Source organism: Prunus persica, chromosome G5 (genome assembly GCF_000346465.2).
Source record: "Prunus persica cultivar Lovell chromosome G5, Prunus_persica_NCBIv2, whole genome shotgun sequence".
Taxonomy (NCBI): domain Eukaryota; kingdom Viridiplantae; phylum Streptophyta; class Magnoliopsida; order Rosales; family Rosaceae; genus Prunus; species Prunus persica.
In genome coordinates, this window is record NC_034013.1 from 18148294 (window position 1) to 18175702 (window position 27409).

The 27409-nt window shown below is 38.5% G+C and overlaps 6 protein-coding genes across 8 annotated transcripts; 4 read left to right on the forward strand and 2 right to left on the reverse strand.

The window, feature by feature from the left end:
• LOC18777280 (homeobox-leucine zipper protein HDG11) lies at positions 2427 to 6255 on the forward strand. The gene is made up of 10 exons (XM_007210398.2): positions 2427 to 2545; positions 2681 to 2798; positions 2916 to 3104; positions 3253 to 3723; positions 3834 to 3935; positions 4038 to 4247; positions 4361 to 4541; positions 4647 to 4915; positions 5006 to 5095; positions 5233 to 6255. The coding sequence occupies exons 1-10, from the start codon at positions 2427 to 2429 to the stop codon at positions 5611 to 5613; spliced, it is 2130 nt and encodes a 709-aa protein (XP_007210460.2). The 3' UTR covers positions 5614 to 6255.
• On the forward strand, positions 10807 to 13914 carry LOC18777279 (protein REVEILLE 7). Its single transcript, XM_020563923.1, has 7 exons — positions 10807 to 11217; positions 11441 to 11517; positions 11942 to 12073; positions 12188 to 12299; positions 12385 to 12446; positions 12571 to 12987; positions 13095 to 13914. The coding sequence occupies exons 2-7, from the start codon at positions 11506 to 11508 to the stop codon at positions 13722 to 13724; spliced, it is 1365 nt and encodes a 454-aa protein (XP_020419512.1). The 5' UTR covers positions 10807 to 11217; positions 11441 to 11505; the 3' UTR covers positions 13725 to 13914.
• LOC18776086 (glycine-rich RNA-binding protein 3, mitochondrial) lies at positions 13958 to 16628 on the reverse strand. The gene is made up of 4 exons (XM_020563926.1): positions 16245 to 16628; positions 15641 to 15709; positions 15407 to 15513; positions 13958 to 14231 (listed from the first exon to the last, which is right to left on the reverse strand). The coding sequence occupies exons 1-4, from the start codon at positions 16528 to 16530 to the stop codon at positions 14142 to 14144; spliced, it is 552 nt and encodes a 183-aa protein (XP_020419515.1). The 5' UTR covers positions 16531 to 16628; the 3' UTR covers positions 13958 to 14141.
• Positions 16658 to 19426, forward strand: LOC18776923. The gene is made up of 5 exons (XM_007209298.2): positions 16658 to 17351; positions 17438 to 17572; positions 17644 to 17726; positions 18947 to 19052; positions 19148 to 19426. Exons 1-5 carry the CDS (start codon positions 16764 to 16766, stop codon positions 19238 to 19240), a joined length of 1005 nt encoding a protein of 334 aa, XP_007209360.2. The 5' UTR covers positions 16658 to 16763; the 3' UTR covers positions 19241 to 19426.
• LOC109949175 (NAC domain-containing protein 86) lies at positions 19486 to 22125 on the reverse strand. The gene is made up of 3 exons (XM_020563925.1): positions 21848 to 22125; positions 21376 to 21689; positions 19486 to 20192 (listed from the first exon to the last, which is right to left on the reverse strand). The coding sequence occupies exons 1-3, from the start codon at positions 22002 to 22004 to the stop codon at positions 19878 to 19880; spliced, it is 786 nt and encodes a 261-aa protein (XP_020419514.1). The 5' UTR covers positions 22005 to 22125; the 3' UTR covers positions 19486 to 19877.
• LOC18776224 (pentatricopeptide repeat-containing protein At3g16610) lies at positions 23168 to 26612 on the forward strand. Of its 3 annotated transcripts, XM_020563414.1 has the most exons (3): positions 23168 to 25849; positions 25953 to 26094; positions 26187 to 26612. In XM_020563414.1, the coding sequence occupies exon 1, from the start codon at positions 23305 to 23307 to the stop codon at positions 25777 to 25779; it is 2475 nt and encodes an 824-aa protein (XP_020419003.1). In that variant the 5' UTR covers positions 23168 to 23304; the 3' UTR covers positions 25780 to 25849; positions 25953 to 26094; positions 26187 to 26612. The 3 variants fall into 3 exon arrangements, with proteins under 3 accessions (XP_020419003.1, XP_020419002.1, XP_020419004.1); XM_020563413.1 differs by having other exon boundaries at positions 25953 to 26612; XM_020563415.1 differs by having other exon boundaries at positions 26001 to 26612.

Sequence of the window (27409 nt, forward strand, 5' to 3'; positions counted from 1 at the left end):
CTTGGAAGGAAACAAGTCAAAATGATCTAATTGCACAAGCTCTCAACTAGCAAAAACAAACAGCTGCTAGTTGGAATTCATTCACGGGATCCATTATATTTCCTAGTACCAACCTACTACTTAATTGTATGTATGTGTAACAATGAACAAGTTAGCAGTAGCGATAGTATTTTATTAAAGAAAGGATAAGTAACTAGTACAAAAATTAAGGCTATGTTGTCGGAATTAGGCGAATATCTCTACACTAATTGCCTTGGTTGTTAGTCTAACTAGGTAACCTTACCCTTTGAAACTCCAATAATTGTTATTACAGATTTTTGCATGATTTTTTATTCGTCTTTAATGTAAAATCATGAAAAATATCCTTAAGTTTAGCTGAAGAATAATGCGCTGTAATATAAATGAATTAATCTGACATCGTTTTTGTAATTGCAATGAGGGGAGAAATGCAACATAGAGAAATTCTCATATGCCACTTTGAATAGAAGTATTTTTTGAAAAAGGAGGGAGGGAGGGAGGGGTTAGTTTGACTTAAGAACGTTAAAAGTGGCATCACACACGATTGCAGCCCGAAAGTGGAGAGGTATCATGTTTGACTTTTAGACATAGGTGGTAGCTAGTCAGTTTATACGTTTTTTTCTTTCTATTATTATATATCAGAACTCTTATACGTTATCACCAATAATAGAATGAAAGAGAGAGTAATAATTTGTATGGAAAAGGTTAAAGTTATTGACAGCCAGAAACTACAAAGTCAGCCCAGGCAGCGCAGTTCGGCCACAAGAATCCTAAGAAGAAGGAAAAAGGTTAAATTTGTAAATACAGGCACGTAGCCGGGAAATGACCCTAAGCCGTTTGTAGGGGGGAGGGGAGGGGAGGGGAGCTGGTAATAAAAGCTGAATGGGTGGGTGCACACCTGGCTGTGACTGTACCATTCTATATTAGTATATTTAGTATACTGTATAGCAGGAGAGAGAGAGAAAAAAAACTAGGGTTAATTGTATTGTTAATCCTTAAATTTAAATTTGATTTGCATTTAAGTCTTTCAATTTTCAAAATCGTTCATGTGGTTCTTCAACTTCAGTTTTCGTTAGGATAAATGGTACTGCCGTCAATTTTGTTAATTTTTCTGTTAAATGCAATGGCAAAATAGTATTTTTGTATTAAATTGATTAAAATATGATTAAAAAATTAAATTAAACTATCTCTCTCCCCCTCTATCCCGATTTCTACTCCTCCAAAACTTGATTTTTCTTTTTTATATTTGTTGATTTTTTATTTAATTTTCTTTTATTGTTATTTTAAAGATATAATTTTGTTTTCATTTTTTTGGTTTTAATATAAAAATATCATTTTGCCCATGCATTTAACAAAATTGACGGCATGACCATTTGTCCTAACGAAAGTGAAGTTAAAGGACAAAGGGAAAGATTTTGAAAATTAAAGGACTCAAATACAAATCAAGTCAAAATTCAAAGACTAATAAAAAGATTAATCCAAAAAAACTAATAATATTATTATTAAGCCCTCCCTCCCTCCCTCTCTCTCTCTCCCCGCCCTCGAATGGGGTGAGTGAGTGAGAATTTAATTTCTTCTGACGAACTTGGCTCTCTTTCTCTCTCTTATTTTCTTCCTTGGCTTTGGTTTTGGGTTGGTGGTGTTGTTAGATAGAAGCATTGCTTTTAAAACTCATCATCAGTTACATTTTAGTAGAGGCAGTAGACATACAAATTATAAATCACAAATCACACAAACAGTGAAGAAAGTGGCATAGTCATCCTCTCTCTCTCTCTCTCTCTCTCTCTCTCTCTCTCTCTATTTCTTTCTTTCTTTCTTTCTGGGTTCTCTCTCTCTCTCTCTCTCTCTTTGTTATTTGTTATGGTAACAGTTAATTACGCCTCCAAGATTTCATCCAAGTGCCATAACTCACTCTCCAAAATCAAGCCGATATCTTTGACATCTTGGCAGCCGTTTAAGCTACCAAATGAAATATGAAATCAAATCAAATGATATATATGAAATCTTGGTTTGGTGCTGAGTTGATGATGCCTGTCCTGGGCTTCCATAACTAATGCTCTTCCCTCTCAAAACACCCCATTTCCTTCTCATTTCCTTAAACCCCCACAAACCCAGTTTTCCATAACCCCATTATATTATACCCCAAACAACACAAAGTCAACACACCATATAAATATACACTCTTGTTTGCTTGCTGTCTCTCTCTCTCTCTCTCTCTCTCTCTCTCTCTCTCTCTCTCTCTTTTACTCTTGGTTTATATCAATCAAATATTGCTTTGCCATGGGACTACTAACTTGCTAGATGCTCCGCTCATCATCATTAAACCAAACCATTTAGTCTAGCGCTTAGCTTCCTTGGTACCTGCTACTTCTCCAGTAGCCTTAAGGACACAAAAGATTAAGGAGAAAATGGAGTTCGGCAGTGGAGGAGGCGCTGGCTCTGGTGGAGACCACGATGCCTCTGACTCTCAAAGAAGGAAGAAGCGCTACCATCGTCACACTGCTAACCAGATTCAGAAGCTTGAAGGGTAAGTCTAGTACTTGTACTTGTTCGTTTCACTGCTTGCTTAAGACTTTTTGTCTGTGACACTGTCTGGTTTATGGGGTTGCTTGTGCGAGTGATCGGAACGATGTTAATCTGATTGCATGTGTTTGATATGAAGAATGTTCAAGGAGTGCCCTCACCCAGATGAAAAGCAAAGGTTGCAGTTGAGCAGAGAGTTGGGGTTGGCTCCTCGCCAGATCAAATTTTGGTTTCAAAACCGGAGGACCCAGATGAAGGTGCTCACTCACTCTCTTCTGTTCTAACACACACTGGTACTAAAAAACCAGTCCTTTCTTTTTTTTCTTCTTAATTTGTTTGTGCTGATTAATTCTTATACTAATGAAAACACGCAGGCCCAACATGAAAGAGCTGATAACTGTGTGCTTCGAGCAGAGAACGACAAGATCCGATGTGAGAACATTGCAATCAGAGAGGCCCTCAAAAATGTCATTTGCCCAGCTTGCGGTGTCCCTCCCCTCAATGAAGATTCCTATTTTGATGAACATAAATTGCGAATGGAGAATGCCCAATTGAAAGAAGAGGTGTTCTTTCTTTAATTTCCCATTTCAATTTTGTCATAAAGTTTCAAGCTTGATGCAATTTTCTCTTAAACCAGTCTATTTAATTATCTTTCATTAATTTGGTTGCTGTCTCTCTTGTCCTGCTTTCCCCGTTTTGCCCGCTTTGCAGCTAGATAGAGTATCTAGCATTGCTGCCAAATGCATTGGGAGGCCAATTTCCCAGCTCCCTCCTGTTCAGCCTATTCATGTTTCGTCTTTGGAGTTATCAATGGCAAGTTTTGGGGGCCATGGGGTGGGTGGCCCTTCCCTTGATCTTGATCTTCTTCCAGGGACTACTTCATCTGCCATGCCCAGTTTGCCTTACCACCCTACCGGTTTATCGGACATGGACAAGTCCCTCATGACTGACATTGCAGCAAATGCCATGGAAGAGTTGCTTAGGCTTTTGCAGACCAATGAGCCTTTGTGGATTAAGTCCGCTACTGATGGGAGGGATGTTCTTAATCTTGAAAGCTATGAGAGGATTTTTCCGAGGGCTAATAGTCATTTGAAAAATCCCGATCTTAGAATTGAAGCATCAAGAGACTCTGGTGTGGTTATCATGAATGGTTTAGCATTAGTCGAAATGTTTATGGACCCGGTAATTTCTCTCCTCCTCATCCTCCTCTACCCAACTGTATATTTGCAAGTGTCAGGCCGTGTTTATCTTAATTACCTATATCCAAGTGTTTAACAATTTTATGTTTGCAGAACAAGTTTGGGGAGCTATTTCCAACAATTGTCTCAATGGCAAAGACAATCGAAGTAATATCATCTGGAATGCTGGGTAGTCAGAGTGGGTCTTTGCAGTTGGTAAGTGGCTAGTAAGAAAATCTTTTGATTGTCTTTTGCATTGTCTAGTTTTATGGTAGAATTATGTTCGGATAAGTTCTCACTCGAAGGATTTTTTTGTAGATGTATAAAGAGTTGCAGGTGCTTTCACCGTTGGTACAAACTCGGGAGTTCTACTTCCTTCGTTATTGCCAGCAAATTGAGCAAGGCCTGTGGGCAATTGTCGATGTTTCTTACGATTTTCCACGAGATAACCAGTTTACAAATCAATGTCGATCTCATAGGCTTCCTTCCGGGTGCTTGATTCAAGACATGCCTAACGGATATTCCAAGGTTTGTTTTGTTTAACAAGCAAAAAGTATTTGAAACACAATATTTAAGTAATGTTATAACTTCACTTCACTTCACTTAACTTGCTCATATGCATATCAAATGCTAAAAAATAGGTTTCATGGGTGGAACATGTGGAAATAGAAGACAAAGCCCCAACTCATCGGCTTTATAGAGATCTTATTCACAGTGGATTAGCATTTGGAGCTGAACGATGGCTTGCTGCTCTTCAGAGAATGTGTGAAAGATTTGCATGCCTAATGGTTTCAGGAACTTCTACTAGAGATCTTGAAGGAGGTAGCTTAAATGTTTCAACACCATATATAGTAATTCTATGATTATTAACTTTCTATCCTAGCTGCTTGATCTCAACATTCTTATTTTTATTTTTTGAATAATCAGTGATTCCATCGCCTGAAGGCAAGAGAAGCATGATGAAACTTGCCCAAAGGATGGTCAACAACTTCTGTGCAAGCATTAGCACATCCAACGGCCATCGATGGACCACCCTTTCTGGGATGAACGAGGTTGGAGTGCGAGTCACCATCCATAAGAGCACGGATCCTGGTCAGCCCAACGGTGTGGTTCTTAGTGCAGCCACGACCATTTGGCTACCAGTATCTCCACAAAATGTGTTCAATTTTTTCAAGGATGAAAGAACTCGACCTCAGGTACTTTTATGCTTGTTAGACAAACTCATACATACTGCCTATTTCAATTGGTAACTGTTATATCAATCGGATTAATTTGTTTTCCTCCAGTGGGATGTCCTTTCCAATAACAATGCAGTGCAAGAGGTTGCCCATATAGCAAATGGTTCACATCCAGGCAACTGCATATCTGTTCTAAGAGTAAGAAATAATAAGTTATTTATTTGCTATTTCCATTGTTACAATGCAACTCCTTTTTTTGTTTTGTTTATTTTTTTGAAGGACTAGTTAATGTGTAATAATAACTTGCTTGTACTATGAAATCATTTCTTGTATAGGCTTTCAACACTAGCCAGAACAACATGCTGATGCTGCAGGAGAGCTGCATAGACTCATCAGGGTCACTTGTTGTGTACAGCCCTGTTGATCTACCATCCATCAACATTGCAATGAGCGGTGAGGATCCTTCTTACATCCCTCTGCTGCCATCAGGATTCACCATTTCACCGGACGGAAGGCCGGAGCAGGGAGATGGTGCCTCAACAAGTTCTTGTAACGTACATGGAAGTGGTGGATCACTAGTTACAGTGGCATTTCAAATCCTAGTGAGCAGCTTGCCATCCGCTAAGCTGAACTTGGAGTCGGTGAATACTGTGAATACTCTTATTGGCACCACTGTCCAGCAAATTAAGGCAGCCTTGAATTGTAATAGTTCCTGATGATCATGGCACAACTGTTTTCTCTCCTCTCTCCTCTCTACCCTCTACCATCCTTAAATAGGGTGATCAGAAAAGTGTTCATTCAGACAGTAGTGCTTGGGCAGCCTGCTGGTGCTGGTGCTGGTGGTATTCAATGTGGGACAAGTATCTGGGTTAGTTGGGACTTTGAATGCCCTCTCATCAAGAGCTGAAGCTCTTCATTTACTGCTCCTGCTGCTTCTTCTGCTCCTTCTGCTGCTAGTAGAGCTGTTTTTGCTTCCAAGGTTCATTACTTCAGTACAATTTTCACCAACTACAAACTTTTTTCTTTTTTGTTTTTTTCTTCTTTTTTGGTGGGGCAGGTTTTATTTTCCTTGTTTTTGTTATTTTAGCAATGTTAGCTTTGGAAAAGCAGTATTTAAAAGAGGAAGTCAAGAACGCACCATACGTGTCTTTCCTGCTGAGTTTCTCTCCAGTCCGTACTGCCATTCCACTCTCTCCTCCTCCAATCCAGCAAGAAAAATCGTATGGTTCGGGCATTGACTTCCTAAGCAAGGACTTTTAGATTTATTATATATGAAAAACCATATTTCAATTGTCTGTCTGTCTGTCTCTCATATTCTATTTATATTGTTGTAGCAAACTTTATCTCTCTCTCTCCCACAAAAACAAAACAAAACAAAACAAAAGAAATCCGTAATGACAGATCTAAAGGGCCTTTAATTAATTTGTGTTGTTTGTTTATGTGTCTGTGTGAGGGATGATGACCAGGAGTGACAGTCATGAGAGTGTAGGGCCAAGACGTTGACCGTAGTAGGCTTGACTTCAACTCTGTGGGCCTCCTCCATCCCTGAGACGTACTGAAAGCATAAATATATAATATATAAAACTCTTAATATATATGTGTTCGCACGCGCGCTTTGACATATTCCTGGGAAAAAAAGCATTTCCTTGATTGATTGATATGACCCCAAGTCACTAATCAAAGTCTCTCTCCTTCTCCTTTCCTTTTAGTTTGTTTTTCAAATTTTAATTTCTTTGAGGTTGAATCCCATTTATTACTACCATCAATCTACCGGTTGGGTTTTGGATGCCTTGATTAATTGGGAAGCAAGATTAGTGCTGCCCTTGATATCCGGAACAAACTAAAAACCAGAGTTTGCAAAGTCAAAAGGATTAGAATTGTGTTGTTAGGAAACAATTATGTATACATGTTTGATTTGATTTGTTTGAATTAAGGTTTGATTAAGAGGAGTGATAAAGATGTTAAGGAGCTATGGTGGTGGTGGTGGTGTATGTGTAAATGTAAATGTAATGGCACATTGGCACCAGTGAAGTGAGTGATAGTACACTCTCATAAAGATGGGTTTCATTCATTTCATCAAAGTTAGCACAAGCAAGCTTTATAGTAACAAGTTGTCAAGTCTGTTAGAAAACTAGTATAGCCATAAAGGCATGTCTTAAAACACCATCAATGCATCTCTATCATTTCTGATGATCCTTCCCTCCCTTCCCTTCCCTTCCCTTCCATTCCATTCCATCAACATTATTAAAGTTTTTACCATTGGTAACTTGTGACAATTTAAGAAAAGAAACCGAACGTGGATGTGGTCTGCAGCAGACTTCATTTTCATATATATGTCTTGTGTTTTTTAATCCCATCATCTCCTTTCCTTTATCCTGTACCCTGTACTGAACTCTCTAGGATTCATTAATGATGTTTTATCTTATGCAGTAAACTTGTGTTGTAGAACAAGGAAGATTTTTGTTATAAGAAAAGACCCCATCAATCAACTTAATCTTAATGTTAATAATCTTGGTTTGCAAGACTGGTCTGATAAGAGAAGTCGGAAGAAGAATGTTGTTGATTGGAGGGCTGGGCTGGGGCTGTCGTGTTTAATTTCTGATGGGTCTTTATTTCAGTCTTTGATCCTTTTAAAGCAAACTAAACCCAACCCATAGATAATAATAAAGCGGCTTATGGGCATTTTAGCCCAACGCTGAACATGAGAGAAGAATGGCCCAAGTTCCATTGCATATGTTTGATTTTTACAAGAGAAAAAAAACAACTTGTTGGAACATTCATATTCTGATTGTTTGATTGTTTGATTGTTTGATTGTTTGATTGTTTGATTGTTTGTTTGTAGACAAAAAACAATCTGAATATATAAAGATAATGACATTAGGAATAATGTGTGTCTTCTCTTCTCTTATTAATCCTAAAAGATCAAAGAAGATATTAGTATCATCAATTTGCGTTTGCGTTTCAAGTTTGGCATTGGCACAAACAAACTGAGCCTAATCACATGGGCCGAATTATTTACCCAGAAAGTAGGAAGGGAGGGTTAGGCAGGCAGGCACCTACATACCATGTGAATGTCAGCAAAGAAGAAAGAAAGAAATCCAAACCTAAAACTAAAACTAAAACTGAAGCATGCAATGATGCAATTGCAATTGGTCCTGTCCTGTCCTGTCCTGTCCTGGCCCCTGGATCAACTTTCATGGCTTCATCCATCAGGCCTAAAATTAAGAGGCTTGGGATCTGTGGAAATATCAGACAAACAAACAAGAGCAGCCTCACAAACTTCAAACTTGTTGGTATTATTATCAAAATCCATGTGAGCAGCCTTTACACCTTTGTTTTGTGTTCCACTTCCTTTCCATGCCTACTTTGATTGATTGCCAGTGGGGCCTGCACAGGGTAGGCATTGCCAAACAAGCATGCATATGTATGATGATCATATATAATGATACGATCTGAATGAATCTTTATCCTCCTCCTCCTCCTCCTCCTCCTATCCTAGCCATAAAAAAATCAAACAAAGAGAGATATTAGTTAGCCTATTAAAGAAGCTGGTGGTGATCCCACTCCACACCAGAGCCAGCCTCAAAAATTCAATTCCAAGGTAGCATTTGTATTTTATTTATAAGAAATGGGGCCTTCCGAATGAAATATGAGATTTCATTTTCATGTTGTAAACACTTTTGAGAACGTGTTATCTTTGACACGAAACTAAAATAAGAGGGAATATAAAAATCACAAACCTCTTTGAATTTGTCATTTTCATATCCTAACAATGCATTTATTATTCATGATTTTTTTAAATTTAAATGTAAATACATATTTTTTCTTTTCTTCATAAGTAGCATTGCCAGCATTTCATCCATTGTCTTCAAATAACACCTTCCACAAATAATCACGGTCCAAAAGGGCGTTTTAGAGAGACAAATATCCACCACTGGATTTTTATTATTTGTTTATTTTTCTATGAAAGATCCACCTCTCCATTGGGTGATCGTTATTTCCTTTTGTTTTTGGCTGTGTGTGTGGATCACTGAATGGGTCTGCGGGGCACGTGTCAATGACCTTTTGGTGTTCAGCTTCAACCCAACCCAACCCAACCCAACCCAACTAACCAAAGCATAGAAATTTAAGACTCAAATCTTTCCCCCGACCAAGTTAGATTACTAGAAACTTGTGGCTGCAAATATTTCAAGGTTTTTTATAAAAAAAAAAAAAAAAAACTTTTGAGTTTTGGCCTAATAATACTACCAGGTGGGCTCCACTTTTGCTTTCACCCTGCACCTACTCGTTTAGGCGTCTATTCTAAATTCTAATCTTATCATTACTAAAGTCAAGGTTCATCTGGACCGTTCATCTTACTTTAATGTGGTTTTCTCTTTGGAATTTATTTTAATCCCAATGCTAATACTATGTTAGAAGATCCCGGAATTAATTGAATTATTAAAGTATCTTCTACTCTGCAATAATTGTTACTGATATTTTATTTTATTTTATTTTTTCTATGAACATATGAATATAGAAAGAAGTTCGAACTAAAAACTCCTTTTAATAATAAAAAAAAGAATTAAATGCCAACGAGTCTAGCTCAGTAAAAAAGAACATTAACTTGCAAATTAGAGATCTCAAGTTCAAACTTCCATGACATCACAATTATGTGTATGTGAGAAACCCTCTTTCATTGTAATTTAGACTATCACTTAATCTATATTTAAAAAAAAAAAAGAATTAAATACTCTTATCTGAATCTATAACAATATAATTATTATCTTATAATTAAAAAAAACAGTATAATTAATTTTTGTGATGAATAATAACTCCTGTTGTTTTGAAGATTGAAATTGAGTGGGGGTGGAGGCGGTGGGGCCCGAGAGCGTGGCGTTTAAAAACGGAAGCCACGAAATAAAGCGCAGCTGAGGTGTCAAAAAGCGCAAGATAATAGAGAGGTGGGAACCACCTTAGTTCGTCACACTCTCACCTCCCTACGTCTCTATTTTCAGTAAAATCCACATCCACATTTTTTCCAGATATAATCTTTTTTCAATAATATAAAAGATATTATTGATCAAGATTGAAAGCTGAGGGGACACCACTTGCACTTTTTCCACTTTTTCTACTTTTTCCACTTTGCACTTTCCACTTGAGATATAAGATGAGATTTAGAGAGGGACTTGGCCCTTGGCCACCCCTCTTTGTCTCTCCCTGTGTTCTTGTGGCTCAGATATTTTCTTCCTTTTCTTTTTTTCATTTCCACCTATTTTTTCATTTTCTCAACGCATATTAAATTATAAATTAAGCAAATTAAATAATACTATAGTGAAGAAGGCCTTGATTTGCAAGTTAAAGTTCTTAAGTTCGAATCTCTACAACGTTATAGTTGTGTGTGTGTGTGTGAAATCCCTCTTTCCTGTAATTTAAACTAATACATGTACTCAAAAAACAAAAAAAATTCTATCGCTTTTGAGTTTTCTGTGTTTATTTTTCCTCATAATTCAAGGAATTTAGTTGAGTTTTGTTAGCTATTTTTAGTCTCCCTTTACAATATGTGAATTTCGTACTCTTTATTGATATTGATATAATAAAATTCTATTGCTTTTTATCTAAATATATATATTATAGTCCATGAGATTGGAAAATCTAAATTTAAAATGAAAACAGAAATATCTAATTAGTGAAAAAGGAAAGCCTCCTCTCCTCAGTCAGTGTTTGTATTATCTGATCTGGATTGGACTTAATATCTTCCACAAGAATATCATATCAGAGAATGAATAAAAATTAGGAATTTTCGAATTTTCTTAATTTGGGAGAAAAGCCGAAAAGGTGGGAGACAGAGTACCAGAAAGTGCCGAGTGTCCCTGCGTTCTCAGCCACAAGATTCCCAGGCCCTTCTCGATTTTTCATTGCCAAATTTGTCAACAAAATTTTCAAAAATTAAAAATACTCACTCTGACGTGGCATCCCCTGCTTTTACTTTCTTCCTCCATATAACTCTGAATTTCTTTGTGCGCTTCTTCTCTACTATCCTCCTAATCTCTCTCATTTCTCTCTCTATATCTCTCTCTCTCTCTCTCTCTCTCTCTCTCTCTCTCTCTGTATTCATCTTCATCTCCTGCTTCTCTGGATTTGGATTTTGCTTCTTCTTTCTTTTTAATCTTATCTTTCTCTTTCGGTTTCGCCTTTTCGTTTTCTTTTATTTCCCGAGAATCCGACGGCGGAATCTGTTTTTTGTTTCTCGGGAAAAGCCGAGGAGCCTTCTGTTTTCTCAGTTAGAAAAAGAAAACTCTCAAGACAAGTTTGTTTTCAGTCTTTCAGATACCATTGAGGTAAGCTTCTGATTGATCTGGTCTACATAAGCAAAGAACTTTTCTTTTTTTCTAATTTCCCAAAAAATAAACACTTTTCTTCTTTTGTGTTTTTATTATTTATTTATAGGAAAAGTCTGCTTGGTTCTTATTTATTATCCTTATTTTTATTTAAATGCAGCCGAATATCCAATTAATGAAAGCTTGTTTGTGTTTCTTTTATTTGTGGGCAATCAATTTCCAGGTGTAGTGCGTTAACCTTTTGCAGTAAGTAACGTGCTGGACGTGTTCTGTTTCTTTTGAGCAGCCATGGCTGTTGAGGTATGCAAATGCAATTTGGCTTGCTGTGTTTCAATTTTCTGCCTTTTTAATGAATGATTTTGATTGGGGTTTGATTTTAGTTTCCCAATGAGCACTCTCTCTGTTAAGCAATTTTAGATTTAAATATTTCTTAGTACAACTTGTTCCAGTCCAAGATGTGAGAAATTTGACCCTTAACTCAATACCAGATCATGCATAGTTCAATAGATATATACCACTTTGGGTGAACCTCGTATGGGTGGTGCATAATCTTGATTTGAGGTTGGGATTATATGTGTGATTCGGTAATCTCATGTAAAACTGGTGCAGAATTTTTTGTGTGTGTTCCTCCCAACTGAATTGTGTACTAATGTTCGACGCTTGTTCACTTGTTTTGACTATGTTGGATGAAAAAGTATCAACCCGACTTTGTGTTTGGCCATAGGATTACAGTGAAGCCACAGGGTCAAACGCCTCTGTTGCAGCTGCTGATTGCAGTCTAAAAGGCGATGCACAATCTAAACCAGTGATTGAACTCAAGGAGTTATCTTCCTTTGGCAATGACCATACGCCTAAGGTTCCCTTCTTCTCTTAGCTTTCATTTTCGGAGCATTTCTTTTGGCCAAAAATCTATGTACCCTGCTCAAGTTTTGGCTAAATTAATTCTTTTTTTTTCTCCCCCTTTCTTCAGATCAGGAAACCTTACACAATTACAAAACAAAGAGAAAAATGGACAGAGGAAGAGCATCACAAGTTCCTTGAAGCCTTGAAATTGTATGGCCGAGGTTGGCGTCAAATAGAAGGTATGTTCAGGGCTGCATAACTCTGTCTAAGAGAAATTTTCTTTTACACAATCCGATGATGAAGTTATTCTTTATCTTCATTCAGAACATGTAGGCACCAAAACTGCAGTTCAGATTCGAAGTCATGCTCAAAAGTTCTTCTCTAAGGTATTAACTTTAGTGAATGCTCTTGACTTGAGTTCATATTTCCTATTATAGTATGCACACGATCCAAAAATTTCTTGAGTTAAACGTTTAAGGTCCCATGCCATTAAAACGGTCTTGCTTTCAGGTATCTAAGGAGTCGAGCGGACCTAGCGAAGGCTCCATCACACCAATTGAGATACCACCTCCACGGCCTAAGCGGAAGCCTGTGCATCCTTATCCACGTAAATCAGTCGATTCTCTCATCGGATCACCAGAAAGGTCACCGTCCCCGCATTTTTCAGTTTCTGGGAAAGGCCAAGAATCGCCTACTTCAGTATTATCTGCACTTGGTTCAGATGTACTGGGGTCTGCAGCTTTGGACCAGCCTAGCAGATCTGCAACCCCAACTTCATGTACCACTGACATGCGCTCAACCATCTTATCCCATGTTGAAAAAGAGAATGATTACATGACATCCAACTCATCCACTGAAGAAGTGAAAGAGTCCGTGCCATCAGTTCAATTATCTGCTGACTCGACTCCGGAAAAATTTGCGTGCATGGTAAGTGAACTGTAACTGTTATTGTTAATTTAAATATTGATTCCTCTATTCGGTTTTGGGTTCTGAGTTCTGACTCTGGTTGCCCTTGTGTTGATGTGGATGTCCAGAAACATGGATCAGGTTCCAATCACATTGTGAGTACAGAAGGAGATGCTGGCAGTCCAAGAGCTTCCTCAAGTATTAAGCTGTTTGGAAGGACAGTTTTGGTATCAGACTCGGAGAGACAATCTCCACCTGGTAGTGTTACCAAGGATTCAAAGGCTAAACAAGAGAATTGTCAGAGGGAAAATGATAAGCTTGCTCAAACATTAAGATTGGATGAGTTAGACACGCGTTTGTCACTCGGTGGAATTGGGGAACACCAAAAACAGAGCCCTAATTCTCAGAAAGTTAACCCTGATGCTCCTCCGCCATGGTGGTTTATGCATAATGGTTTAATACCATTTTTTCAAGTCAGATCATGTAACCAAAACTCAGTTCAAATACACGCCAATTCATGTGCGGATGAAACAATGAAAGAGATGGAAACGTCTTTATCACACGATGGTTCAGTTAGTGCAGTGGAAATTTTAGCAGAGAAGCATTTAGAGGCTGCTGATGCGTTACGCGAAGAGACTCGATCTCTCCCTTGCAGTTCAAGAAAGGGGTTTGCACCATACAAAAGATGCTTAGCAGATAGAAATATGAACTCATCAGGAGAGATGAGGGACAGACAGCGGGCTCGTGTCTGCTCATAGTTCCCACGGCAGATGCTTTGTTTTCTAGCTTATCGCAATACCCGCATAATTAAAAATCCATGCTTCAGTTTAAATTGTTGGCGTCTGATGTTTGCATTTTTTGCAATTTGAAATAACTGTAACGTCCTTTATGGATTTATTCTTTTTACCCTATTCTTTCAATGAAATGATTAGGCTTCAATTCGATACATATTCGTGTCCTAACTGGAACTGGGATTAGACGAGTGGAAATATTTGATACGAACAATACATTAGATTTCTTTTTTCTTCTTTTTAAACTTGTAATGCGATGCGCAATACCACATTCTTACAACCCCATGAATTTAGTAACTTGAATTGAAAGCACATATTAGTAGACAGCAGTATACAAGAAGGAGAACTGAGAATTCTAACAAAGTGGACGTTAGAGCCGACTTTTCAATACTGTCTTGGGTTTTGTTTGGGAGTTTGACGGAGCTCTGATCTAGGCTTTGCAACTTCAACAAATATTACTCTGCCATCCAGAAACTGAAAAAACAAAACAAAGAAGAAAAATTCAAAATAGTTTCTTCTGCCAGAGCTGCAGTGTCTCAATTCATATTCAAATTCAGTAGGCTTGACATGCCAAGAACCCAAGGGCTTTGTTTGTCTATTTATGAGGCTGTGCTGTCATGCCTTCCATTCCAGATTAAAATTCAGAAGCCAGTTTGGTTTTTGCCAAGTGCTTACACTCTATGAAACTCGTGGAGGACTTATCGGAACCCAACTTAACAACGCAAAATTCAAAGAGACTACCAATAGTCCACAGAACAGAAGGCACTTTATTTATACTAGACTCTGCTGATGGACTCACTCTGTAAATAAATCACGTCCGCTCAATCAATGACCAAAGCACACAATCAAGAGAACCTGAATGCAAAATTAACACCAAACAGTTTGAAACACATGAGTTCTTTGATTGCGATTACTTCCTAGTGGAATTGGAGTGATGGAATGTATCGACGTTGGTTTTGTATTTTTGGTCAGAGACTCTTGGTTGCAAAGCATGAAAACATGGATATAAGAGACACTAGTTCTAACCTCAACAACATTAACAGTAATTAATGTCTTGGTAATGTTCTATAAATGATGATATGTCATTGTGCATGAGCTGGTTATAAGCTATGCTACCAAAGACTGATATTGTTGCTTCATTTGTTTGGAGCCCGATAGTCCGAGAGAGTACCTCAGCCTTGAAAACAGTTGAAGAGTGCTGCTTTTGTGCATGTTTGTAGAAATAATAGAAGAAATAGATCAACAGACTGAATCAGACTAATAAACCCGAGCAATACCAGGACAAAGTTGGGTCATCTAAGACACTAACGGATACAAAGACACACGCATAAAGCAAGCAGTATGAGACTATCAATCAAGGAAGGCAAAGTTCTCGACCAGGTGTGCATTAGGAATTGTTAGTTCTACTGAAAATCCTCAACTAGAAGGATCTTTGGCTTCACATGCATCAATAGTCTTATATACACAAATAGTTGTTTCATACACTGGCCAGGACTCGCTCACATCTCTCCCTCGAGCACTGATGGTAATGGTATATTGTATGAATCTGATATATCATCAGTAAGTGGTGCAGTGTCATTTGTTTCCTAGTTTTTCATCTTGTTTTCAAAAGAAAGAAAGGAAAGAGAAGCCTCTTGGCCAGCACATACCTTTCCGTGCATTCCCTCGATAGCCTTTTGAGATTCCTCTTCAGTTGCATAGCGGAGAAATGCAAAGCCTCTTGGCCTATTTGCTATTCTATCCATCACCAGATTGACTATAAATGAAAAGCAGATTCTTAAGAGAGTGAAAAGAAATAACCAATAGCTGACCCATAAAAACACTGACAGATGCTATAGGCAGCTCAACTAAGAAAAGGAACATGTTAACAACTTTGCTCTCACCTTCTACAAGTTGTCCAAAATTCTGGAAAGCATTTCGCAAACTCTCCTCAGTGGTACGAAATGAAAGCCCTGCATGACAAAGCATATTAATTGTGATGTTTTGTTCCCCTCTGAACTCTGAAGAGTCGTAGACAGAGCAATAAACTTCAATTTTGAGAAAATATTGAGAACCATATGAGAAATTGAACAATGCCCCGTCATTGATACGAAATATGCATTCTATTAACGTAGAGTTTGAACTGTGGGGATCCTTGTTTTCATTTCTTAGACACGACTCCACGAGTGTTGGTTAGCCAAGAGGACCCAAGTGCATAAATTGTCCATCAAGCCTACAGACCTCCTAAAGTATGGTGCTTTACAATGTAAATTGGACAGAGTTTTCAGAGGCTAATCCTAGTCCAAATCAAGTTTTTTCTTCTTCTTCTTCTTCTTTTCTTTTACAGAGCAGCAGGAGTAGAATTGTAATTCAGGTAAACAGAATAAAGATTAGAGAATGTCGCTATTGTATGTATCGTCAACAATAAAAACCCAATAGCATTTGTGCATCATTATACTGCAAAATATGTTAAAGGAAATTAGATTAGGAAAGAGAGAACTGACTGACCACTGACGTAAAGCTTGGTAGAGGTGTTGGGAGAATAGGAAGGAGAAGAAGACGAAAGAGACGCCAAAGGTAAGAAGGTGCGGCGTTTGTGCCTGGGAGAGGAGGAAAGGCAAGGGAGTAACTGCTTCCGCCAACCACAAGAAGTTAATGAGCAACTGGAATTGCCCGTAATACTGATACAGCAGCCCACCTGAGACTCAGATGTTTTCTGTTGCTTGTGCCTGCTACTGGTATCGGCCGAAGCCCATAGATTTGGAGCGCTCCTGAGGACGACGCTCGTTGTCATTTTGGGAAGAATCAACTATCAGTCAGTAGGAACTATGAAGGGGAATTACAGACTTGTACTTGGCGAGCGAGAGACTTATCTTCTTCTACCACGTTGTAGTTTACCGGCTAAATTACTATTTTCCCCCTCATTTTACTCTTGCCTAATTTATTTAATCTTTTACAAACAAAAATAAAATAAAAAGGAAAAAAAAGAAAAAACCTGTAAAAATTAGAGGCAGCAGAGAGGCGGACATGAGCTGTGCAGCAGCTGCGTGCAGGAGCGCGAGAACCATGAAAGCGGCGGTGCTGTATCACTATCCTTGTCCAGACGGTGCGTTTGCTGCTTTGGCCGCCCACCTCTACTTCTCAGCCATGTCTATGGAAGAACTCCTCTTCTTCCCCAACACCGTCTACAGCCCCATCACCCCCCAACACCTCCCTCTCCACCAGATCGACCGCCTCTACCTCCTTGACTTTGTGGGTCCCCCTGGTTTTGTCCAGGAGATCTCTTCCAGGGTCCCCAGCGTCGTCGTTCTGGATCACCACAAGACTGCCCTCGAAACGACGCGCATTGGTGAAAACGTCACCGGCGTCCTAGACATGAACAGGAGCGGGGCCACCATTGCTTTTGATTACTTCAAAAGCAAAATTGACGGTGACAGTGGCAACAAGAACGAGGCGGTGGTTGCTCAGTTTGACAGAGTGAGGAGGCTGTTCGAATATGTGGAGGATGGGGATCTCTGGAGGTGGAGCCTCCCCAATAGTAAAGCTTTCAGTAGTGGGCTCAAAGATTTAAACTTTCAATACGACGTCGGCCTCAACCCGTCTTTGTTCCAACAAGTAATTTGCTTGTTTCTCTCTTAATAATATAGTTGAATTCGTTTTTAAAAATTTATGATCTTTTTTTTTTTGGTTCCCCTGAGCAGCTGCTTTCTTTGGATTTGGAGTCCTTAATTAGTCAAGGAATGGCGAGCTTATCCAAAAAGCAGAAATTAATAGATGAAGCTCTCAATCAGTCTTATGAAATTGCACTTTGGGGTGGAGCCTTTGGACATTGCCTGGTATGTACTTCTTCTGATTCTATGCATGTAAAAGATGGAAAATTGATTGTAAATGCATAATCTTTTTGTAGGCTGTCAACGCAGATTCTATCTCAGAGTTGAGGAGTGAACTCGGACATCAATTAGCTACTAAAAGCCGTAGTCTAAACTTAAGGTTTGTGGCATTCTACTTATTCACTCATGTTATCTTGAAGTATATGCATTTCTCGGATTTGTGTTCTGTTCATTCTGTGTTGTTGAAATTTAACTTGGTCACTTTATGAAATGGATGGTATCTGTGGGATTCTGTTCCTTGTTTGTGAAAATTCTTTCCAAGTTTCTTGGCTTGGTTCTGCTTTCTTTAGCTGTGCTGCTGATTGCCAGTGTATTTTACTTATCACATTCCGATTTTTGTCTTTAAATGTTTCATCCACAAACAGTGTTGAATGCAGAAAACTATAAGTGGACTTAAACAATTGCATGATGAATTTAGCATTTTTTCCTCCTTAGCCATAGATGATTATAGCATTGGAGTGACATCTCATATAGGAGAAACTGGTTAGTTTCCCCGATTATTATGGTTTTTCATACAATTGCGGTCAAATTTCTTTTTTTTTTCTTCTCAATATTTATTCAATGGAGAAATACCCTTAGTTGAAAGGGCAACTAATAATAGATGTTCAGTTGTGGTCCTCGTAAAGGGGAAACTACTCAATTCTGGAATCCAATCCTCCAGAAACTGATCTTTCTTAGATTCTTAGTCCCTTTCTATCCCTTCTCTCTTAAGGGGTCACAGAATACGTCTTATGAGCTCCTCCATTTGGGAAAGCAGTTCCTCAACTATCAACCACAGTAATCTTTTCAAGAGCTGCATTCGCAAGTTTGATATTGTCAATCAAGGAATTTATTTGAGGAGCCAGTTCCTCCGTTTGGAAATGGCTTCACAAATAAAATCTTTTATGAAGATTTTTTACTGGGTAAAAAGTCTGGTGGATTGTATATTCGTTCATATAACCTATGTTAGAATCCTTTTTCACACTGTTCGAGTAAAATTCATGATTCATCATGCCTTTCTGTTTGAGATCGATGTGGAACGGATGGGCACATCCTGCCATCTGCATTTTTCAGAACTTTTTCCATTATATTTTGTTAGTAAGATGGGAAATTGGCTTTTATCTCTGTTTATTGAAGTTGTTCTCTACAATAGCATGTTGATATACTTAGACATTGGTTTCCCAAGTGGAAGATACTCCCCTTTTTCATCACCTCCTGTGATTTTACCCTTATGGATTTTGAATGCGCATTCAGTAACTTGTTTGATGTGTCACTAAGATGTCTGTTTCTTCATCCTTCCGATTTCATATGTCCTTTTTTTCCCTTTCAAATTCTCTTTAGGGGTATCGGGGCTGTTGTATACAGAGTCCCAGAGCTTGAAAATGACCAAATGCTTAAAATAAGCCTTAGGAGTGTGGACACCGAAGACACAACGCCCATCTCACAGGTTGTTCCCTCATCACAGATGATTCCTGCCTGTTACATGACATGGCATATATAGTACATGACATGGCTAAAATCGAATTTGCATTTTCTTGTCAGGAGTTTGGAGGCGGTGGGCATCAAAGCGCTAGTTCCTTCATGTTAGGCTCTGCAGAATTCGAGCAGTGGAAGATTGGCTTCGTTGCTTTGTAACATGAAGCAATTACTGCTGGCTGTCCAAAATGTACAGGACAACATGGTGGTCGAAATGTTTCTCTCTGCATAATTTTGGAACAAGAATATCTTGCAGTACTATTGTTCTTCAAATTTTATTACATCAAAAGAGACGCGGGATGAAACCAGCAGAGGAAATTGTAAAGACCTCGAAGAAATTAAACATTGAGTGGCACACACAACATTACAAACTAGAAACTGTAAACATTAATATGCCATTAGTTCAAGAGGCCAACATCGAAATCCAATTGCTAAAAATGTTGCATACAATTTTATTCCACAAGTAACACCCCACCCAAAGCACCTCCGGAAAGAGGTTGAGTCGACATCAAAATCTCTAGACTAGAGTCATCTGATAATCTGACTCTAGAGAAGCCACCAACCAAACCATCCTAGAATGGCTAAAGACAGCCAAAGATAATTAATCAATCTACAAATTGATGAAGGATATATAATGAAAAACCCTTACAAACTTGGTCTGGTTTTCTTTTATGAAATCGTGTATGTATGTTTTATTTTATTGTAAGAAAATTGCATCCGTGTGCATGCATTTTTTCAAGTTATTTACCACCAATCCAGCCATCAAATCCAAAAACTCGGGGAAATATTTAGTTAATTAGTTTGTGAAGGGGACATGAGAGAGGTGCTCTTCAGCAGGCATAGCAGGGTTAGTAGAACACTGGTGCATCCATGGATCATCTGTGATGAACTGCATCCATGAATCGTCTTTGTCATCTTCCTCCAGGCATGACGATGCTGTCATCGGAATATCCGGCGACATGGTTTCACAATCATTAAAATTTGTAGTACTACCAGTGGTACCTTGTGATGATCTTTCCTGAATTAAGGATGCACTATATTGCCCTTGCTGCTCTTCCATCTCCGAGCAGATACCATTTTTCTTGAACACGCGACATAATGCAAAAGAATCCTGCATGGGCGTTGGGGTTACGTTCGTGGTCATGCTCACTATTAGTTACCCTTAAATTCATCATGCAACTTAAGTGAGGAGGATGTAAAATTCAAAACTAGTTAAATCAAAATTGTGCAACAAAAAAAATACACGAATGAGGATCGTGATGAAGTTAATAATTTTAATTTTAAATTCTTATGGTAAAAGCGTAAAGGGGATGCGGATAATATATACTTGATCTTGTTTTGGGGACTTTGGAATAAAGTAAAAAGTCCCCGACACCTTCTTACAGAATGAAAGTGATGCGGACTGCAGAGGGTGGCTGCTTTTTTGTGGTTTGGAATAACCCAAATAACTTAATTAGGTTTAGAATCGTCAAGTCCAGATATCATAGAATGATTAAGCCTAAATACAATTCCTAAGCTTGAGTTAAAGGGATATCTTCTGAATCATGCGGAGGATTGTACTTTTGTCTCATTACAAAAAGACAAAGCGAAGCTCATCAGCTTTTTGTCACTAACAAGAGATCTCGAAGTGATCCAGTGCAAGCAACGAATATGTCTGTGCGTCAGGGATTTGAAGGGTCGATCTATTTCAAAGGGTAGGGATATTGGAATAGTAGACAAAACACTCAAGTATATGAGATCTATGAATAAGCTTCCAATTCCATTTCCATGCAACTCATGCAAGTTTTACGTTCCTAGATTTTTCATTCCAAAGCCTTCTGGTCGATTGCTGCTAGTATATACTATAGTAGTAGCTAGTGTTGATTATTAGATTGTTAATGAAGCTAGCCTGCTTTTGCATCCCACGCTGTAAAAGAGGTGGAAATTATAATAAAAGCAAGATAAAAGAAATGCTTTTCTTACTGACTCAAGCATGCTTGATGCTTTTCGAGTCAAATAGATCGATCGTCACTTGTGTCAAAGAGTCATTCAGAATATATAAACAAGTGATATATAATATTTACTAATTAGCAAAATGATATATACATTTTGTAGTGATTAAATTAATTGAAGTGAGGAAAATTATTTCATGTACCGCACTGCACTCTCTTTTTTTTTTATTTTTTTGGTAAGATGATGAGTAACATGATCAGTTCCATTCCATGCATGCATGCAACCATATACTATAATATTAAGTAATTAATTAATAATATGCGTGGATTAAAATGTATATAGATATGCATGATGTTACCTACCTGAATGGCGGCACAAGGGGATGAGGAAGAGGAAGAGGAAGAGGTGTCGTCGGAGCATGAGTCCTTGTCATCAAGGCGATATTCGTGCATGACCCAATCGGTGCGAATTCCCTGAGGGGCTCGCCCTCTGTAGTAAACTAGTGTCTTCTTCATTCCTATGGCTCGATTCTGGCATGTCACTCTCCTATCTTTCCCAGTCGACTTCCAGTATCCTGCTCTCGTCGCTCTGTTTGTTCTAAATCCATTTGGGTATTTTCGATCCCGGGGACCAAAGAAGTACCATTCCGGGTCTCTGCTTGGCAAAAATGATTTTTCTGCGTACAACATATACGTATATCAATGTCATTACCATATATATAGCACAAGTATATTTGTATATATATATAGATCGAACTGGAATGATCATGTCGAGGGTAATTAATTAAGATTAAGAAGGTAGTAATTAAATTTAAGATGGATGATCGATCATCACCTGCTAATTCCCAAGGCTCGCATTTGTAGAGATCAACTTCAGGAATGATATCAAGCTCAATCTCTTGGCCATTAATTTTCCTCTTGAGATAATAATTGACAAGCTCTTCGTCTGTTGGATGGAACCTGAAACCAGGAGGTAATCCCACTGGCGCCATTAATTATATGATGATCAGAGCTTCCTGTGTACGCACTCACGCAACGCACGCTTGCTTTTCAGTTTGATTAATTGTGTTCCTTCCTTGGTCGTCGTCCTTGATTCTCCTTGTTGCTAGCTCTTGCTACCTCTGATCGATGATTTATAGCACCATTCATGCATCATGGTCAGTTTATATATAAAGGAAAAGACTCAAAGTCCCTTATTTTCCTCGCTCCTCTTCAGGACCTCACACTTTTCCTTTTCCAGATTCTCAGACAAAACCTTCTTCTTATTGACGCTTCTCTTCCTGCATATTTTTTAATCTTTTTATTTGTTTTTCATTTGTTATATAATATATATATGTATATATGTGTATTCAATTCATGTTTTCAAATAAAGATACTTATCTTGCTAGATTGGGTCTCTAAACCACACATATACTGACTTAATTAAGTTAATCATCAGAAACATTTTCCTATATATATATGAATTAACATATGCATATAACTTTTGAGTTTCTTATTCATTCTTACAGGGACAGGACAGGACAGCACTCATATAATGCAAGTGTTATGCGTAGATACAATACAAGCAGCAACCTCGATTCATTTGCTGGGAAATTTTAAAGGACTCTTTAAACTTTTATCTTTATTAATTTAGAGCATATACATTCCGACCAACAACAACAACAAAAGCTGCATATACAACTCACCACAGTGGCAAATGTGTTTCTCGTTGTTGCAAAATTAATTTGGGGTTAACACGCATGCCGTATATCTACTACTCTACTGGTAAGTTGGGGAAGTATATACATACATATATATACATATATATGGTGACATCACCACGATGACAAAGACCACGATGATGATGACAACGATATATATATATATATATGTGTGTGTTTGTGTGTGGATTAGTATAATAATTTAATTTGTAGTCTTCTTTTTGCTTGTTTCTTGTACTTTCATCTACCAGCTATTACCAAGTCTTAATTATGCTTTAGTCAATGTCACGAGACAATTTAATTACTGGGTTGTTCTATTAGAAAAGTGCCAGACAATTCATAAGTTATTAGAAAAGTGCCCTACGTTTTAAATAAATAAGATAAGGGGAAGAATTCTTTAAAAATTACTGGCTTGCCTTTAATTTTCTTCCGGGAGTTAATAAAGAATCAAATCTGGTTCAGTTCAGATGATAACTTGATCGATTTGGTCAACCTTCATAAAACGCACCCCCAACCAACCCGCCATTGTTTGTGAGGGAGTCGTTAATTTGGTCCCAAAGACAAAGACAAAGCCAAATTAACGAACAAGGAAATGTTATGGTTGGCCACCGCAAGACGACTCACTCGACGCCAATTTGTTGACCAATTTACAACCCAACCACTTGCCTTAGTGATACTAGTAACAACAACACACTGCTTTTCCACAAATACCCTCACTTCTCTCGACTCTTATTATGCAAACCTTGTTCAAGCCTGCATTCGATCTAAATCTCTCCCTCAAGCCAAGAAAATCCATCAACATCTCTTGAAAAACACTACCCGCCTCAAGGACACCTCCTTTTTACTTGAAAAAGTAGCCCATTTGTATATAACCTGCAATCAAGTTGACCTCGCATCCCGCGTGTTCGATGAAATTCCCCAACCAAGTGTTATTCTTTGGAACCTTCTCATAAGAGCATACGCATGGAATGGACCCTTTGAACGAGCCATCCACTTGTACTATGACTTGCTCCAATCGGGTGTTAAGCCCACTAAGTACACTTACCCGTTTGTTCTCAAGGCCTGCTCGGGTTTACAAGCACTGGAAGCTGGTAGAGAGATACATCAGCATGCCAAAGCACTTGGGCTTGCCTCTGATGTCTATGTTTGCACTGCTTTGATTGACCTCTATGCCAAGTGCGGGGGCTTGGCAGAGGCACAGACCGTCTTCCGTGGTATGCTGTATAAAGATGTCGTGGCATGGAATGCTATGATTGCCGGGTTTTCGCTTCACGGTCTTTATGATGACACTATACAAATGCTTGTTCAAATGCAAAAAGCGGGAACAAGTCCAAACGCTTCCACCATTGTTGCAGTTCTTCCAACAGTAGCACAAGCTAATGCATTGAGCCAAGGGAAGGCAATGCACGGTTTCTCCCTGAGAAGGAGCCTTAGTGGGGAAGTGGTGCTTGGAACTGGGCTTTTGGATATGTATTCTAAATGTCAGTGCATAGCTTATGCGAGGAGAATATTTGATGCAATTGATGTCAAGAACGAGGTTTGTTGGAGCGCAATGATAGGTGCGTACGTGATCTGTGACTCTATGAGAGAGGCGATGGCGTTATTTGATGAAATGGTGCTAAGAAAGGAAATAAATCCAACACCGGTAACTCTTGGGAGTATACTCCGAGCTTGCACAAAGCTAACTGATCTGAGTAGAGGGAGACGGGTACATTGTTATGCAATTAAATCTGGGTTTGATTTAAATACAATGGTGGGAAACACAATCCTGTCTATGTATGCAAAGTGTGGGATCATAGACGACGCAGTCAGATTCTTTGATAAAATGAATTCAAAAGATACAGTTTCTTATAGTGCTATCATCTCAGGCTGCGTGCAGAACGGTTATGCAAAGGAAGCTTTACTTATATTTCATCATATGCAATTGTCCGGGTTTGATCCAGATTTGGCAACCATGGTGGGTGTTTTGCCAGCTTGTTCACATTTGGCTGCTCTTCAACATGGGGCCTGTGGTCACGCTTATTCAATTGTTCATGGCTTTGGTACTGACACCTCAATTTGTAATGTCTTAATAGACATGTACTCAAAGTGTGGGAAGATTAATAGAGGTAGACAAGTTTTTGACAGAATGGTTACGCGGGATATTATCTCATGGAACGCAATGATAGTTGGTTATGGGATTCATGGCCTTGGGATGGCAGCTATTTCACAGTTCCATCATATGCTGGCAGCTGGCATTAAGCCAGACGACGTGACTTTCATTGGTCTCTTATCTGCTTGCAGCCATTCGGGGCTTGTCACCGAAGGCAAACACTGGTTTAATGCTATGAGTGAGGATTTCAACATAACCCCGAGGATGGAACATTACATATGCATGGTGGATCTTCTCGGCCGGGCTGGATTTTTGGCGGAGGCGCACGTTTTCATCCAAAAAATGCCATTTGAGGCTGATGTTCGTGTGTGGAGTGCGTTGCTTGCTGCATGTAGGGTCCACAATAATATTGAACTTGGGGAAGAAGTATCCAAGAAAATTCAGGGGAAAGGACTCGAAGGTACTGGAAATTTGGTCCTTTTATCTAACATATACAGCGCTGTTGGGAGATGGGATGATGCAGCCTATGTCAGAATCAAGCAGAAGGGCCAAGGCCTTAAGAAGAGTCCAGGATGCAGTTGGGTTGAGATAAACGGGATTATTCATGGATTTGTTGGTGGAGATCAGTCCCATCCTCAATCAGCTCAGATACATGAAAAACTAGAGGAACTACTAGTAGATATGAAAAGGCTGGGATATTGTGCAGAAAATAGTTTTGTTCTTCAAGATGTTGAGGAAGAGGAGAAAGAAAGAATCCTCCTTTATCATAGTGAGAAGCTAGCCATTGCTTACGCAATTCTTAGTCTGAGGCCAGGCAAACCCATCTTAGTTACCAAGAATTTGCGGGTTTGTGGTGATTGCCATGCTGCCATAAAGGTCATCACTCTTATTACAAAGAGAGAAATAATTGTAAGAGATTTGACTCGGTTTCATCATTTCAAAGATGGAATTTGCAATTGTGCTGACTTCTGGTGAAGAAGAAGATTCATGGGTGCATTCAACCTTCCCCCTTGTCCCTTTGGCTTTATGATTATTGCCTTAGCAGGTTAGTTTCATTTGCGGTTGATTGAGCAATTGCATTACATTGACAAGTTTTACTTGCTGCAGATATTATTGAATAATTGGTTTCCTTTTTATTTTGAACATAGGATAAGAAATTTACTTGCCTTTGAGAGCAGTGCATTGGGATGTGGCAGGCACTTGGATTCATTCCCTTTTAAAAATGGTGGCCAAACATTTTGGAAGATTCAATAAAAGAGGAACTGAATGATAGCTCAGAGCTTTTGGAATGTGAGTCTGGATTTATACTATGGAATGGATGAATTTTCTTTTCTTTTGCTTTTTATTTTATTTATTCTTCTGATGAACTCCTTTGCAAACAGTGCAAACGCCCTCTGAGTCCACTGGATTGATAGAGGATTTTGGTGTAGGTCAGATATTCTATCTTTATCAGTTGTTTACCCAAATCAGAGAAGAAGAAAAGAAGAAAGGACAGAGTATAAGCATATAATATCATGTGTATAGTGTATAGAGACTTGACAGGAAAACATATGAGTTGAGTTGGCATAATAATTTGTTTAATGACCATGAATTTGTAAAAAGAATGAAACTCCAATGAGCTTCCAATTAGGTGAGTGATGTTGGGCTCTCTGTCTGTAGGTGTAGGAAGATTATAAAAGTCTCCTATCTTCTTCTCCATTTGGTGCGCATTGCTGATCTGCACTTCAAATGAGAGAGGCTTCTATTTGCTGGGACATTAGTAGAAAAATCCATCATGCTAATATAATATTAAGTTTTTTACCTTGATATGATTGGTTGCTTGCTTCATGTCTGTGCTGCTACTACTTTGTTTGGTATCATCATCTTACAATATCATTCACAAAACTAATAAACTAAACGTGCAACTTCATGGGGTAAGAGTGGCATTAATCACTTGTTTTAGTCTTAAACACTTTTTCTTGTTTTTCTTTCTCTTACGCTCATTTATTGGGATTTAGTGACTTGTTTCGTGAAGACAACCTTGTCTTTCGAAATATAGATTACTCACCTTCTCTCATAATTCTCATAATAAATTTGTATTTTTATCAATAGCATTGTCTTACATTATTTGCAGTGCGCTATGACTCTCAGTAATTGGTAGGAAAGGATTAGCATTATAATAAAGGAATTATGCCCCACTACCCCACCAAACCCACTAGTTTATTCAAATGACCTCACGAGTCACGAACCAGGCATGCACCTCTCCTCTCATCGATACAAAAGAATCCCTCCATTTATTTATTGTTTTTTTTTTCTTTATTTTATTTGAATTGCATTGGAAAATAATGAGCATGAAAGTAAGTATTAGCTCACAAGGGACTCAGCAATTTACAAACTTACAAGATATTGACAAGGCGACATGTCGATAATTGCTAATCGATTTGGTGTAAATTCAATCCAAATGACAAAGTCACATGTCGGTGATTACTAATCAAATTGGAGGGCTGCCTGCCTGCCTATTACTAATCAAAACCATGCCAAATGCAAATATAGTGGTCACCTACCTCTTTACCTTTATCTTTTATATAGATATATATAAAAGTTCATCTAACCACATTAAATACAT